The following is a 16,953-nucleotide window of genomic DNA, read 5'->3' as shown; positions in this document are numbered from 1 at the left end:
CCACACAGGTGTCCCATAAATATTGCTTTTAATCTCAGTGATTTGGTTGCCATTGTTTCCTACTGCCTATGAGGTATTAAGATTGGGTCTAAAATTCAGGGACCACCTCCTAGGCTCTGTGGAACTTTAATCTTCTGCTCCAAGGCACTGTTTAGGGGAATAGGTAGTAAGAAATTAGTGGACTAAATTTAAGAATTGTTTTAGCTCTACGCTCACCATTGAGTAGCCTATTGAGCTTAAGTAAGTCACATTAGCTCTTAGTGAGTCAGTTTCCTCATCTCTATAATGGAGACATATTCTAATTATCTCACGAGTCCTTGTGAAGATCAAACAAAACAGGGGAGGTTAAAAACAAAACAGCTTTAAAAATAGACCATATATGTGCAAGCTGCTATTATTAAAATCATTTTGATAAATACTTAAGCAGTAAGCACATTAAAAACAATTTCAGGGGCGCCTGGGTGGCTCAGTCATTTGGGCGTCTGCCTTCGGCTCAGGTCATGGTCTCAGGGTCCTGGGTTCAAGCCCCACATTTGGCTCCCTGCTCAGCGGGGAGTCGGCTTCTCCCTCTCCCTCTGCCCATGACTCGTGCTTTCTCTCTCTCTCTCTCAAATAAATAAAGTCTTAAAAAAAAAAAATTTCATATGGCAGGTGTCTTTTTTTTTTTTTTAGAGTATTTCTTTTGCCAGGAGATTTTGATTTTTCTAAAAAATGCTGGCTAATTTAAATGGGTTTTACTATATTGTATACTCTTTGAAGAAGGAAACTGTGCCTTGCCTATTTTTACATTTCATGTAATATCTATCACAACGCTTTGCTTAGCGTGGACAGTCAATAAATACAAAGTGCAATTGCTATGAATGCCAATAAATATCAAGTGCAATTGCTCTATCAAGGACAGGTCACTTCGAGCTGACGGACAATCCCGAGGACCTGTGGTCCCTAAAGTTGCCACTAGATGGCAGAATAGGCACGAGAGTCACGCTGGAGGCCTAGTGGCGCGGTAGCCATTGCTACTTCAGGCGGGGAAAGGGAGCATAATTACAAACAGGGAGGGTGAAGGACAGAATTTGGTATTTTCCACTTAACAAAAGAAGCAGGGGGTCATACTTGTTTTACGCTTCCCACAAACGAGAGAAAGGTTTTACCTTTAAGACTCGGAGCTTAACCTTCTCGATGGCGACTGCAGTTTTGGAGGCCTCTCCTTGGAGGTGTGGGGAAAGCAACTGCTCGAAAGTGAATACTGCATTCTCCATTAGCTAGAAACCAAAAGCAACACAGAACAGCGCCCGGTCAGAGGCCGGGGTCTCTACCCTGGAGCAGGGAGGGGATGACCATCAGAGTCCCCCCCAGGCACTACTCTGGGGCCACCCAGGGCAACAGGTCCTCAGCCCCCTACCTGGGTCATGAAATTGAAGGCACCTGGCCACAGTGGGATCAGTAAGAGTCTGGGAATAATACACACTCACACACCTATGTATGTATGCATACACGTATTTTTTCCCTCCTCTCTTCTTTTTATGCTCTGAGCTGCAAAACCCCTGGAGGCCATGGGATTGAGAATACCACCCTCTCCTGTGGTCAGCCCCTTCCTCTGGTCTCTGGTTCCTGCAGCCCTGGCTTGACAAAGGGAGGTGGGAGGCTTCTCCAGTTATTTCTTGGCGGCTTTAATCGTGCACTGCCACTTTTGGGGGATGCAAACCAGTCCAGCACACCTCTCTGCACTTCGCCTACCCCCTCACTTCTCTTCCTTGCTCTGCCAGGCTGGAAGGGAGGCAGGGTCGGGGCTTGGTGGGCACAGCGGCTGATGTGCTCATGGGGTAGGAAACGGAAATGACTGCGATTTCTTATTCTCTGCACTCATACCTGTATTAGTTTCACCAGGGTTCCCGTATTACCAAAAAGGCACTTCTGTTAAACTGTTGCCCAATTTTGTTCCCCCAGTCCGTCTTTAATCCTTCACAACTCAGAGGTTAGATAATAAGGTGTATCACTTAATCCGCCCTATAACTTATAAGGAACAAATGTTCCTTTCTTCCCCAAGCCTCTGATCCCAAAGCATGAACACATAGCTTTGTCCAGCACTCTCAACACTATAGTGACCTAATCTAAGCATCTGTCTCTGAAGGGGGGTCTGGCACAGTGCCCGGCCCCTGAGTGAGCTCCCCCCAGCACACCCCTGAAATAGAATTGTGCTCTTTTGGCTTCAGTGATCACACCCTTCTTCATTTAGAAAGCATTATAGTAAGGAGAGAATTTGTGCTTGTTCCTGGAGAAAAAGTTTCTTGTGCAGGGGAAAAAAGGGAACCTATCAAGTAGACCCAAGAGATCCAAATATGAAGCCATGATTGATTGATTGATTTACTCTTAACCGGGTTAGGGAATTAACGTAAGCAGGTAGTTCTCTGTTCTAGCTTCATATTAGAAGCAGTGGGAATGCGAGTGGGGGAAAATTCCTGTGATTGGGGCCTAGACATCAGCATTTCTCAAAAGCTCCCCAGATGATTCTCATGTGCAGCCAAGGTTAAAAGTGCTGGTTTGGCAAATCAAGTAATTATCAATTAATGCTACCTGATTTCCCTGAAAAAATTTTTTTTTCTTTCTGATGTTCATTAACATGGAAGAAAGATGAAGCCAGCTGGAACGACCAAGGACGTCCTCAACTCAACATGATGATGACTGCGAAGGGCCCCACTGCCCAGAGCTGCGCCAGCACACCAGCCTCGCTGGCCAGCCCTTGTTTCTCTGCTATCTCCATCCTCACCCCCCACGGAGGGAGGCCCCTGCCGCTCCCACCTCCTGCATGTCGTTCTGTGTCCTCTGGACCACCAGATCCACGTGGGGGAATCGGAAGCGGCTCTTGAGATCCTGCAAACGCTCCTGAAGCAGGTTGACTTTACTGTAACAAGGTTCCATCTTCATGGAATCCAGCGGAAGATTCATGAGCCGGTCTAGATGCTGCATTTTGGTGAAGGGAAACGTTAAATACCTTCAGACTCAGGAGCAAGATTACACGCATATTCCATATTACATAAATTCTAAATGATCAAACGTACGTTAGTAGAGTGAATCACTTCTCAAATCACTGCATCTGTGACATTTCAACTGTCTTACTTGCCTCCTTCAGGGGTCCCTGGGGCAGCTCTATCGTTAGGGCAGAGACTGGTAGAGGAACCCACTGGATGACAGGAGGACCCAGGAAAGCATTTGAGGGGACTCCAATCTTAGCTCTTGATGGACTTGGGGCTCCGACTTGCAGAGCTCAAGAACTAGGTAGGCAGGCTTTTTGGCACCTGGAATTGCTGCTGGGCCCTCAGGACCTCCAAAGCCTTCTTTAATGGGGTCAGGATGCCCCTGGACCCCGGGACTCTGGGAATGAGGCCAGAATCTCCACAGTTCTCTGAGGCTGTGTCAGGGCTCACGGGGGCTTCCTCCGCCGTAGGTTCTCTATGGGGCTAGTGGGTGGGGAGGTGGGTGGTAGGAAGAGGCCTGGCCTGGGAGAGGCATCCAGTTAAAAAACTGGGATTCCTCCTCCTCTGGTTTGCACAAGTAATGAAGCCACAGGGCTTCCAACAAGAGGGCAGCAATGGGCCTCCTCTGCTAAAGACGTCAGGTTTTACCAACACACGCTCACACCGTGAGTGTTGTTGCCAACAGAATGCCTTCTATTTTCCAAGCTGATTTTCAAATAATTTTAAAAATTGAATACCAGATATCTAGAAGAAACAGGTGGGTGGGCAGCGAAAGAGAAGATAGACAGGTGCTCAAAATGGACGCCCAGGGAGAACTGGGGAGTAACACAGGGTGAGTGTGAACCACAGAGGATGTGCTGTCCGATTTTCAAGTCACAGAAAAGGGACAAAGCTCAAGTTCTAGGTGTCTCTAAATAGGAATTCTTAAAGGGCCCATTCTCATTGTGTTTGTAAAGAGAACACATCACTCTCCTTGAGAAGTGAGTTGTGGGGAGCCGCACTGAGGTAGAATTAATGATCAAACGCACAAGGTCAAACTTGTCCCTCCTCACACAATATGAAATGTATCTATTTTAAAGAAATAACAATTAAGCAGACAAGAGAGGAAAAGTGGGCTGCTGCTTTGCTCCTATCAGACGGGCCCAAGTTTAAAGGAGTGGTACTGCCTACTGCTGATGAGCATATGGGGAAGAAAGTCCTCTGCCATACACAATGGACGGAAATGTAAAATTTAAATCCTTTTTTTTTTTTTTTGGAAATGCAAATGGTAATATCTGTTAACAGGAGAAATAAAGCCACCTTTCAATGTAGCCATCCTGCCTTAGGAATCTATCCCACAGGAATGAAAGCATCAGAGTATAATATATATAACAAGGTTATTTATTACAGCTTTGTCCATGATGCCAGCAACATTTGGATAGCTGAATAAACCATGGTGCATTCAGACATGAAATAGTATGTAGCCATTACAAAGAATGATTTAGAGCTAGAGCAGCTAACTTGAAGACAGTTTCGCGAGGTATTTTTTGAGTGAGAACACTGATAAAGAGTAGGATTTGTAATACAATCCCATTTTTTAAAGAGCAAACAATCTGGAAAAAAAAAAACAGCCCATAAATGTGTATGTTTTAGGGGCGCCTGGGTGGCTCAGTCGTTAAGCGTCTGCCTTCGACTCAGGTCATGATCCCAGGGTCCTGGGATCGAGCCCCACATCGGGCTCCCTGCTCAGGGGGGGAAGCCTGCTTCTCCCTCTCCCACTCCCCCTGCTTGTGTTGCCTCTCTCGCTGTCTCTCTCTCTCTGTCAAATAAATAAATAAAATCTTAAAAAAAATGTGTATGTTTTATAGCTATATAAGCAGGGAGAAAAGTACAGAATGGTATATGCGAAGATGTTAACACTAGTTACTTGAAGGGATGTGGGTAGTGGGGGAGAGGGGAAGAGGGACAGTAAAGTCAAGTTTTAAAAAAGATTGCGAAAAGGAACTTGAAAATATTTATAAAATGTGTCTTGTTTATGTATAATTACATGTGTATGTATGCATAAATAAATAAGAAAGGGGGGAAAAAAGAGAGGTATCTGGTTTTATCCACGGACTGATAGTGATATGTCAAGTATAAACCAAGCTGCCACATTATGTGAGTGATTCCTGAACTTTAGGGTACCTCACGTCCTTGGGAGGCCTTGTGAAACAGAATGCTGGGCCCTACCCCCAGAGTTTCCGATTCAGTAGATTGTTGGTGGGGGCCTGAGAATTTGCATTTTTAACAGCCAGCTGATGACACTACTGGTCTGGGGACCACACTTTGAGAAACATTGTTTTCATCACAAGTCTATATTTTTGGAAACAAATGAACAAACAAAATTTATATCAAGAGGATATATGTTTCTGTATTTGTATGAACAAGAAACAAGTATGTGAAAACACATTCTAAGTTATTTATATTAGTTAATTCAGCAAGTTGGGAGTGGAGGTAGCCTAGGAGTTGGGGTGGGCATGGGTTGATGTGGGAAACAAAAGCAGAAGAAAAATATTTAATTTCCTTACTACCTACAGCCCACTGACAAGTCCTTGAAACAGGAAGAGTGACATTCCTCTAGGGACTCAACTGTCCCGATGTTGATGCTTTGTTAAGGGCAAAAGACAACCCTAGCCCGACCCCCCGCTCCACGATCCTGTAAGTCTACTTTTATATATAAAAATTCCTTTGGAAACTTTCTTTACCTCTACTCCCCCAAGATACATGTTGGCAATCATCCCCCAAGCATATGACCTACTGATATACATCTGAAGGTCTCATGATTCAGGTTTTATTAGACAGAAATAAATGACCTTTTCCCAACAATAGCTAGCCCCCTCAAGGTCCTGGAAACCTTGCTTCCAAAATCCTTCAGAGACTTATGCTATCTCTAACCCCCTCCCAACTTGAAAATATATAATGGGCCACTCCTCATGACCCCCACACAGCTCTTTCTGCCCACGGGTCCTGTCCCCGTGCTTTAACAAAACCACCTTTTTGCACCAAAGATGTCTCAAGAATTCTTTCTTGGCCGTCGGCTTCGAACCTCTTTCCTAACCTCTTTCCTACATCATGGGTGATCAATTTTGCGCATATATATTTTTTGTCTATATATATATATTGTTTCACTTGCACAAGCACATTATTAGTTTTGCAACCTGAAAAACATTAATAAAGGAAATCAGGTGAACGGACAGATAAATGGGGTGGCTGGCTGAATGAAAGAAATAGATGAATGGATAGAAGGAAGTGGGGGGAGGGAGGAAGAAAGGAAAGGAAAGAATGCACAAATGCAGATAAAGGCCCAAGAGAAAGGCAGCCCCAGGCAGGCCATTCACACTCAGTTCCTTGGCTCCATATCTCACCTCCTTAAGCTGGGCATTGTCTTTGGTGGTCTGAAAGTTCTGGTTAAGTTCATCCACTTCTTTTTCAAAGAGTGAGCGTACTTCACTGAATCCTGAGCTCACCGGCCCCATGAGCTCCTCCAGAATGGACGCCAAGAACGGTTGCACACTTTCCGCACAGCTTCTTTCTGCGGGCTGGGCCACCATGGCTGAGATAGGAAAAAAGCAGAAAACCATCACTTACTATGGGCAAAATTGGGTTCAAAGTCCCTGGAGCCAGGCCAGGGGTGGGCAGTGCCCCAGAGAGCCATTTAACAACCCAGGCAAGCTCAAACGGGCAAGACAGACCAGCACAGAGAGTCCCAGGCCAGTATTCACCAGAATGGAAAACCATTAGATGTTTTTAGAATTGAAACAAACAATCCCTCCCTTCCCCAAGCTTTCCTCTGCCCTGGGATGAAGTGCATTTTTCTGTGTGGTCCCTATGATCACGCAATGCCTAATAGAAAACAGAAAATGCTGGTGATCCACCTATTTATTATCAGCATCATTGTTATATATGCGTAATTTGTCTTCTAAAAAACACAACTTACTAAGTTTTTAAATTGAGGTATAACTGACGTGTAACATTATATTAGTTTCAGGTGTACAACATGATGATTCAATATTTGTATATAACAATTTATTAAGTTTTAATTAATTTCTCTAAGAGTTAATCAGCTCATAGAATTCAATTCCCCTCTCCCCTCCTCAAGAGACGTTTTAAAAACTCAGACACAGTCTTTTCTTGGGCAAACAGAAACAAATTTCATTCAAAACAAATACCACCCCACCTCCCACTCCCACACCCAATTTTTTTTTAAAAAGGCTATTTTTTTACCCGATAATCACGGAAAACAAGCACAGTGACAAAAATATAGAGAGCACAGAAAAATCATAAAGAGGGATGAAAGAAATGTAACCACATTTCCTGGGGGCAAATCCTGCCCTTTGATTTAAAAAAGGAAGAGCATTGGGGCGCCTGGGTGGCTCAGTTGTTAAGCGTCTGCCAGGCATTGGGCTCTCTGCTCAGCAGGAAGCCTGCTTCTCCTTCTCCTGCTCCCCCTGCTTGTGTTCCCTCTCTGTCTCTCTCTGTCAAACAAATAAATAAAATTTAAAAAAAAAGTAAAAGAGGAAGAGCATAGTAAAGATGCTCATTCAGGAAGTCTGGATAGGACGTGGAAATCTGCATTTTTTTTAAAGTGCTAAGGTGAAGGTTAGATTAGCCAGGTTTAAAAGCAGATCTAGTGAGGGAAGGCTAAGCTGGAAAAGGATTGAGCTTGCTCTGTACACTGGAAGGTTAGCTTTGTGGCTCTGGTAAGTCACATGGCCCTTGTCACCGTACCACAGAACCGAGAAAGGAAGGACAAGCATATCTGGGTGTCCAATCCATTTTATTACATGGAAAATCAGAGGCCTGGAGATGTCCGAGGGCTTGACCAAGGTCAAACCCTAATTTGCAGATCGAGGACTATACTTCAAGTGTATTTCTTAATCTTTTATTGGCAAATAAGGTGCTTAGAGTGAGATGAATGGGCACGTTCTTCTTTCAGTTTGCAGAAATATTTCACAGGTATGGAGGATCAGACTGCCTCTTACTTGGAGAATCTGAGATGACTATTCATATTATGAATAATTCAAAAATATTTGGTATATAAAATATTAAAGAGGTCATAGAACTGCTAGGGAAAAAAAAAACCTTTTGATTGTATGATTTAAATATGAAACGATCTATGACTTCTAAAAATGACTTGCTTGGTACCAAAATGCAAAATTGCATGTCAGGAGAATAAATGAATTATTTATCAATTAACTTGGAGAGAAGGACTGTTTGAAAAGCACCTGACTGAAATTTCAGAATAATCATGAACACAGGTAACATGCAGTAAAGATTTAGTGGCGGATGGCGGGTTTCACCCACTGAGCGGGGAGGAAATGGACTCTGGCAGGGGTGGTGGAGACCCTGCTCCCCTCTGCCTGTGCCCCACTGATGTCTGTGTACCAGCAGGGGCTGCAGCCTCCTCTCAGTGCCTTCATTCAGTGCTCCTTTGCCCTGGGCCTTCCTTCCTCCACCTCTGCTTGTGAACAACCCACTCACCTCTTCAAGACCCAGTACACACTTCACCCACTTGGACGGCCGAATGCCCTTGGCACCACCATGCAGCTCCCTGAGCTGCGAGCTGCCTGCTGGTGCTTCCTTCTGGATGGAATACATTCGACACCCCACATGGACACGCTCTGCTGACTTCCAGGCATGTCGAGACGCCATTGTGATGAATACTGTTCGGTGACACACGGATTCATAAACTCATCCAGAAGTTAGGGAGCACAGGGACGAAGATGGAAAGTGTTGGTATTAGAGGGGTTTGGAGCCTGACTCAGTTTTGGAATCTGGCCAAGTTCCTTAATCTCTGCTTCGGTGTTCTTATCTGGGAGGTGGAGATCATGGGACGCATGACTTCTGGGGGTTGGGGTGACAATGAAGCAGGCTTACTGTGTTCAGATGCTTGGAACCGTATGTGGCACTCGGGAAGCACTCCCGGACTGTGAGCCCTTGTCCCACCTGTTGGCATCATCCTTTTTTCCCATCAACCGACACAAAAACAGTGCTATTGTTATAAGGAGCCCACAGTGTTTTTTGAAGCTGAAATAGTTCCTGGCTGGGAACCACAGTGTCCTCTGTTCCTGCTTCTCTTATGGCACCTTTCCCATTTTTTCCCTGCTGTTTCAGAATCTGCAACATGCCTCATATCCTCTTGTTGTAAAATCATGCTGTCTTTGTTGAATCCTCGTAGCCCTTGTATTCAGTAGGAGCAGGATAAATGTTTATTGAATGAATAAATATTGTGGGGCAGGACTAAAGATTGGTTGCTTGACTCTCAAGAGTCATATGGGAGGAAATGGAAAGATCACTGCTTAATACTCCCAAAATTCTTTCAAAATCCAAAGCCCTTTATTGATGCAGTCTGAAGTATACAGTTGATCCTTGACCAATGCCGAGGTTAGGGGTGCTGACCACCCCTGTGTCGTTGAAAATCTGTGTATTACTTCTGACTCCCCCAAAACTAAATAGCCTACTGTGTTGAACAGAAGCCGTACCCATAACATAAACAGTTGACGAACACGTATTTTGTATGTTGTGTGTGTTATATACTGTATGCTTGCAATAAAATAAGCTAGAGAAGGGTGCCTGGGTGGCTCAGTCGGTTGAGTGTCTGCCTTTGGCTCAGGTCATGATCCCGGGATCCTGGGATCGAGCCCCATATCAGGCTCTCTGTTCAGCAGGGAGCCTGCTTCTCCCTCTCCCTCTGCCTGCCGCTCTGCCTACTTGTGTGCACTCTCTCTCTCTCTGTCAAATAAATAAAATCTTTAAAAAAACAAAAACTAGAGAAAATATAATGTTACCAAGAAAATCATAAGGAAGAGAAAATATATTTACAGTACTGGACTGAATTTATCCAAAAAAAAAAAAAACCCACCTATAAATGCACATGTGCAGGTCAAACCCATGTTGTTCAAGGCTCAACTGTACTTTATTGTTTTAAAGGTGGAGAACCAGAGGCCCAGTTAAAATGTGTTTCTGATATTCCCTTGTAAAAAGACATGATCATGACTTCCTTTCAAAGATCCTTTTAGGAAACAAAGACTAGTATAGGGCAGAGTGCTTTTCCATCTTATGTGGGATATACTGGAGCCACAGAGTGAGACAGAAACTGGTTGAATTCGGGCCAGGAGAATGGCCACAGTGAGGCCCAGTGAGGCCCAGCTCCCTGGAACGTGGCCTCAGGAGTTGGGTGCTGGCAGTTTTAGGTTGTATAAGCACTTCAGTATAGTCAATTCTAGATCAGTTGTGCTAACGGAGGAACGGATAATAGTAAGGACATAACGCTTAGGTTAATTTATGTGCCTCAGAAGGCACCACATGAACAGTCGTGCACGGACACAGACAGGCACATCCTTGCTAGAGGCATGCCTCCTCTCTATTCTCTCGCAGAAGAACCGGCTGGAAGGGCTCGGAGGGGAGCTGGGCTGCAGTGTGAACGGGGCCTGAAGGGCAGAGGATAATCCACCAAGCAGACAACCCCTGTCAGGTTCTAAGTCTCTTGAGTATAGGAACTGAGTCCCCTGTTCACTGCTAAAGCTCCAGCACCTTGCTCAGAAAGCACTTAGTACATATTTTTTTAGTGAGTGAGCGAGCAAATGAGCAAGTGAGTGAAGACTCTGAAAATCGACAATATAAGATTGCTGATAAACAACTGCAGAGGAACCAGCATGCTTCTCTGAAATGACATTCGGTGTGCTGTGCTTGTTGGGATGTAGGAATTAACATTTAACATGTTATCCTGTAGAATTCCTTAGAGGCCATCTCAGGCCTCTTGTGAGGGCACAGGCAGCCATTTTTCTGTCAATAGTCACATCGCGAACATTCGTGACATTGCGGCCCAGGAGGTCTCAGTTCCAACTACTCAACTCTGCCCTTGAAGCATTAACGCAGCCACAGACGATACATAAATGAACGGGCATGGCTGTGTCCCGATGAAATGTTATTTACAGAAATAGGCAGTGGGCCCGATTTGGGTCCGGGGCCTCAGCTGGCAGACCTCCCTCTCAGGGCCCCTCCTGATGACAGAGGAGGACACTAAGGCACATAGAAGTCAAGTGACCTTCCCAAGTCACACCTGACGGGCCAATGCTGCACTTATGATCCAGATCTACATTTACCGACTCTAAGCCAATTTTCTTCTTGTGAAAAGAAAATCCATTTTTTCACGCATTCAAGTATTCGCTGAGAGTCGGAATATACCAGGCATGGTACTAGGCCCTGGGTGTGCCTGAGTGAAACAGGGGCCACATGGTCCTGTTCTTAGAGAGCTTATGGCAGAGAAGGGGCGCGCGTAGAAGCCAATACAATGAACGTAAGAAGTGCTGCAACAGGGCAGGGGCCGTGTCAGAACAGGCAGGCACCACAGGCAAGAAGCAGACTCTCCTCCACTTTGCGTCACCGAAGTCTCCTTGGGAAGGTCCAGGCCCTTACTTGCATATCCCCTTTACACCTGTTATCACTTCTTCCCAATTCTGTCAGTTCAGTTTTCCTCTGAAATCATGAATTCTGACTACATGGTGGAGCCCTACACGCACAGCTCATTGAGCTGTAGGAGCGTGGATTATCTCCACTGACCTTTGATCTTTCCAATCAAAAAGTTCTTTGAGTTCACGATCTGATCCATGTCCGAACGGATGGTTCCCTCCAGGCCCTTCGTCAGAGCGCGGCACTCCTCCTTTAAGGCACTTAATCCTTCTGAAACTTGATGCCGAACCAGGTTGTAGGCCTCCTCAAGGAGCTGTAACAGAGAACAGCACAGAAATCAGGAGCTCTGTCATGTGCGAGCGCCGGCGGAGCCAAGCAGAGGGAGGAGGGCTAATCACAGATTATCTTATCATAAACACGACTGCAGGCACACTGTGATTTTTCTTTCAAGGTTTGAGTCTGTTTGGATTAGTCCTCATGCAAGTGAGACTGAGCAGACTGGAGGTAGGCAGTTCTCCACCCAGGGAAGGAATTATTTAAAAAAAACGAAAGAAGAAGAAGAGAAAGGAAGGAAGGAGGGGAGGGAGGGAGGAAGGGAGGGAGGGAGGGAGAGAGAGAGAGAGAGAGAAAGAAAGAAAGAAAGAAAAAAGAAAGAAAGAAAGGAAGGAAGGAAAGAAGGAAAGAAAGAAAGAAACTGCCCTAAAAAAAGAAGGGAAAGGGACGTTCATTTTGAGGAGCACAGTCGCGTAGCAAAGTCATGGCTTACACTGAGCCAGGCCCTCTTTCTGTCGTTCTTCTTCCCCTTCATTTTGGGCAGAAGGTCTGTCTGAAGGGTTGGCAGGAGGTCCTCCATCACCAAGTTACTCAGGATCTGGGGAGAGGAAGACAGTCCCAGAGTGAGTTGGGTAGTGATTACTGAATCTGAGCATCAGGCCTGCTGAAGTTGTCATGATTGGCAGTCCGGATCCTGGCAACTAAGATTGTCCCGGACTACATAAAATCTGTTAGGCTGATAGTTTCACTCTGGTTCTGAGGCTACAGAAATCTCAACTAAAGACAATCTTGGAGGGTAAACGTTCTTAAATATTTGCAAAGAATAGTAATGTCTGCTGACGGTTTGCCATCAGAAAGGACAAATTCCTCAAATTCACACTTCTTCAAACTAGAAGAATCTAGTGCATTTAGGATAAAAGGCAAAAGTTTAGTTATGGATAAGGGCATCCTTAGCAACCTCGTGACAGGGATCAGGCTTGGTTTTGGTGGCTTGAGTCCTTTTCTGTGTCCTCTGAGACCATCATGCCTCCTCAAGTTCCCTTGGGATCTATGTGTCTTCATGCTCTTTGTCCCTGCCGTCTCCTGAACCCCACCTCCATTATCTTTAAAGTTTAGAGAAAGAAGGGAGTAACAAATACTTAGAACAACTGGACATTTGTGGGATGAGCAGAACACGGGCGAGAGGATCTAAAGTCTTCAGAATGTTTAAAAAAAAAAAATTTGCTCCCAAGTTACTCCTGAGATGTTGCTGGGCTCCATGAAAATGTTGTTTGTTTTGTTTTTTTAATCTGAGCATGTTCTCCATGTCCACATATTACAGTGCTCCATGTAACACCAACTTCTCCTTCCTTAACTAGCCATCTCCCTCCGAATTGGAGCAGATTTGTTTTTCAGATTCAGTTTTACTATGAATCTTTTGGGGCTCACAGCTTAGTTTTCAGTATCAGGCTGCAAAACAAGATTTACAAAAGAAAAAGAGTAATTTTGGGAATGTGACATCTGTTCTATGAATTTAAAATGATAATTGCGCAAAATAATTGACCTCCTTCTCATAAAAATTCAAATTAGGCTTTGGGAATTACGGAAGATGTTTTCCTGAGGTCATTGGTCAGCCTCATGCTAGTGCAAATACTCATGAGCTCACAAGATTTTGCCTTTCACCAAGGGCTCTGTTACAGCAGGGTGGAAAACTTTAGCTGAACTGTCCAGGAACACTCCCAGGGTAGAGGTGGGTGAGCCGTCCAATCCCCCTGTGCCTGTGGGTCCTTGGGAGAGCAGACTGGTCAGGTCAGTGCAGGGAGTGGGGCTCCTGTCACCTGCGATGTAGAACTTTGTGGTGTGACGAAGATTGTAATGGGGATAGGATTTCCCCAAGTCCTGGTAATTCATTGGTGGGGATGTTTTTCTTTCTTAACCATTCTTTGGGAGCAGTCAAGAGGTGAGCCAGAATTTTTGAGGAATTTGAGAGGAACGTGATATGTGCAAGCTCCATGGAGATTAGCAGGTCCAACAATTAGATTCAAGTAGGTAATTAATAATCCATGGACCCTCCCCCTATCCTGCTTGGTGGAGTAAGTCCTTAGTTGGAACACATCTGCCCGAGACTGATGGAAGTGTAGCATGGGGAGAATGAGCTAGGAAAATAAGGAGCCTGAAGGCAGAGCTTAAAATCAATGGGAAATGTTATCTTAGTTGATAGTGTTAAATCAGGGTCATAATAATTGCCTAATTCATCCTTTTGCAGATATTAGTTTGAGTCTGAACATAAGCATGAAATGGGTTTGAAAAGATGAAAATGTTACAAAGGCCAAAGGAAAAATATTCCATTTGGGTGGGCTTATAGTTTTCTTTTAGTCTTTCCCATAATGTTCCAAGAAATTGTGTTCTATTTTATAATTTAGGGAATTGAAAAGGAAATATGTCTGGGGAAAAAAAAAAAGAGAAGGGGAATAGGAGTGGGTTGCAAGGGTGTAGGGCTTGGCAACACCACAGGCCAGGCAGAGCCTCGAAGCGCTGAGGCCCAACTGTGTCCATCCCAACGCTGAGTAACCCTCTTCCTCCACCCTCCAGCCCGCCCCCCATCCTTGTGCAGCCCCCCGCACCCGCCCAGGGTCTGCTCTGATTCCCTACCTGGGTCAGCTCTTCATGAGCAGGGTCCAAAGCCCTGGGGCTATTCTAGGGAAAGCAGCTAGTCAAATAAGTAAGCCATACTAATGAAGGGGTTCCTCAACCTTCTCCCCCAGAACAAGATCTATCGAGTATTTTTAGGGCCCTAAAAATACCACTTTTGCTTTTAAAAAAAAATGGTGTGTGTGTGTGTGTAAATTTAACTGCTGGGATGTGTAGATTTTAAAATTCCATCACACATATAAGAAACCAAACATGCCATTAGGTTGGTCAAAATCAACAAACCCAGGCTCACTCCCTGAAGACCACACCATGTGTTACGTTCCAGATGCTGACGCTGTGGGGAAGATGTGAGGTCCAGAGAGACTGCTCTTCTTCCTGAGACTGGCCCGATGGTCTGACCAGGCTGTCGGCCTTGTGCCTTTTATGTTACTGTGTGGCCATGGGTGAAAGAATCATTTAAAGGGGTCACATTCAAGGTCATTAGACAAAAGACAACTCTGAAATGTATGGAGAAGGCCTAAAATGTGGATAGTTTTCTTGTCTTGAAACTACCTGTTCTGTGGGAATTATGAGCTACTTTCTCAGCTCATCTGATTAATTTAAAGGCAAATTTAAATTTATAGTAACACTTATAAGATAATAAATATATATTACATAAATGTTACTATGATAAATAATAAATATACCAAATAACTGTAAATACTTTACATTTTGCAAACTGCTTTCCTTCATGACCTCATCTGTTACATTTTTATAGATGAGTAGGAACTATATTGAAGTTTTTACTAGTATACAAATATTTTCACCTTAATCGTCCGTAGGCAAGTTATCCTAAGATATTTGCTCTGCCTGGACACTTGCCTGAAAAATAACCCCTACCATGAGGGCCCACCAGACTTGGTATGTGAGTCATTACTATGAAGATAATAATGTAACAATGCTGAGCATCTTCTGAATATCAGGCCCTGAGGTAGAGGGGGTTAGGACAAAATGATCAAATTTTTAGTAGATCTGAAAAAAGTGCAAACAAACGCAGTGCTTTAAACAAAAGATGTCATATTCTTAAACTCAGTTATGTCATCCCATTTTTTTTTTTTTTTAATTACTTGGTAGCTTTTTTGGGCCTCTGATCTCTTTTTCCTGTGAGCATTACGAGAGACACTGCTTCAGCTCCATGCGTGAGGTTACAGGGAAGCGTACGCTCCCTGGGCCCCAGACAAGGGGGTTTTCGAGCCCATTTCCTTGCATTTTCTTTCACTGGCTTCTCCATGCAGAGCCAGACATGGCTCAAAATGTGTTTCCATCCCAGACTGGCTCTGTGACCTCAGCCAACCTCTCTGCATGTTCTTTTTCTCACCTGGAGGGTGATGGACAGATAATCCTTGAAATGCCCTTCCAGCGCTCACATTTTAGGAGTCTGACTTCCCCACAGATACTCAGATTCCTGGGGGAGCAAAACTTACTGGGTCACTTGATAACTCCAGCTTTTACTGATCTCTTCTCTGTTTTTGTTTTGTTTAGTTCTGCTTTCCCACTTATGGTATTTTTTTATACTGCAAAATTAGCACCTTCCTATCACTGCTTCGTGCCAATGTTTTATGATGTCCATATATGTGCAGACCCACATATGTTTACCCACACACACTTCTAACACTGCCTTGTTCTACGTCTAGGTATGACTTGCCTCACTGCGATGGCAAAGGATGAGTCATTTAGTTCTCTTGCTCCTCCTAGCGCTTCGCACATTATCAACCCAAAGCAAAAGGCAGAAGGTCAACAAAAGAAACATGATACTCAATGCAAAGAAAGGATTCATTAAGTACCTGCTTTTGATGGGGCATCATGAAGACATGTGAGCCGCCATGAGATTTCAAATGAAAGAAAAGATCAAGCAAGTAGCATAGGTAAACTTGAGGAGTTAAATAAATGTTGAACTTGGTCGAGTTCCATTGTTGGTGTTGATCTTTCACGGGACCAGGAATTGGAAGCCATCATTTCCTTTGCCATTTGTCCACTTAGCATGAAGTGGTGACCACGAAGCTATCAGCTGCACGGGGCAGGGACCGTCCTGTCCCACCCATCCTCTGGATCACCAGCACCCACCATGGTGCCTGGCATACAGGGGCTCAATAGTTGTTGAGTGACTAAAACCAGACAAGGCACTTAATTGTTATATGCCTCCCTCGGTTTTCTCATTTACAAAATGGAAATACTAGCAACCTCATGAGATCAGTAAGATGAACACACAGAATTAGGATTTGAACATTAAAAAGCACTACACAAAGGCATTTTAATACTGGTATATCTACTAAATATGTTGGTTTACATGGCAGGCTTCAGCCTCCCCTTTTGCTTTCATTTTTCTTTTTGGCATAAGTACAGTTAGTCCTTAATCCTCTCAGACTGACAAATGGATGCGCTTCCCCCAAATATCAGAAACCAAGAATTGGCTAAAGTGCTGGAATAAGTCTCAGGCTAAGAAATAAATGAGTTTAGAATCCTCCAAAGGGAGGGAAAAAAGAAGCTTCTGAGTCATATGGTTAAACAATGAAGAATAGCCCCATCATCATGAGCAAATGTTTTCGGCGTTAGATGTTTCATGACCATATGAAGGCAAGGCCCCATCTGGTCTCTTCCAAATATTGGC

General features: G+C 44.3%; 1 protein-coding gene across 1 annotated transcript in view; it reads right to left on the bottom strand.

The window, feature by feature from the left end:
* NIBAN1 (niban apoptosis regulator 1) overlaps positions 1 to 16,953 on the bottom strand; it is a 153,173-nt gene that overhangs the window by 12,078 nt on the left and 124,142 nt on the right. The window contains exons 7-11 of the mRNA XM_078078053.1: positions 12,169 to 12,273; positions 11,553 to 11,715; positions 6,356 to 6,543; positions 2,797 to 2,958; positions 1,149 to 1,259 (exon numbers count right to left, since the gene is read on the bottom strand). Of these exons, the coding sequence (XP_077934179.1) occupies positions 1,149 to 1,259; positions 2,797 to 2,958; positions 6,356 to 6,543; positions 11,553 to 11,715; positions 12,169 to 12,273 (729 nt within the window). The remainder of the gene's footprint in view (positions 1 to 1,148; positions 1,260 to 2,796; positions 2,959 to 6,355; positions 6,544 to 11,552; positions 11,716 to 12,168; positions 12,274 to 16,953) is intronic.

This window comes from Halichoerus grypus, chromosome 7 (assembly GCF_964656455.1).
Source record: "Halichoerus grypus chromosome 7, mHalGry1.hap1.1, whole genome shotgun sequence".
Classification (NCBI taxonomy): Eukaryota; Metazoa; Chordata; class Mammalia; order Carnivora; family Phocidae; genus Halichoerus; species Halichoerus grypus.
Note: the sequence above shows the minus strand (reverse complement) of the source record. Positions and strands in the feature narration are given on the sequence as shown.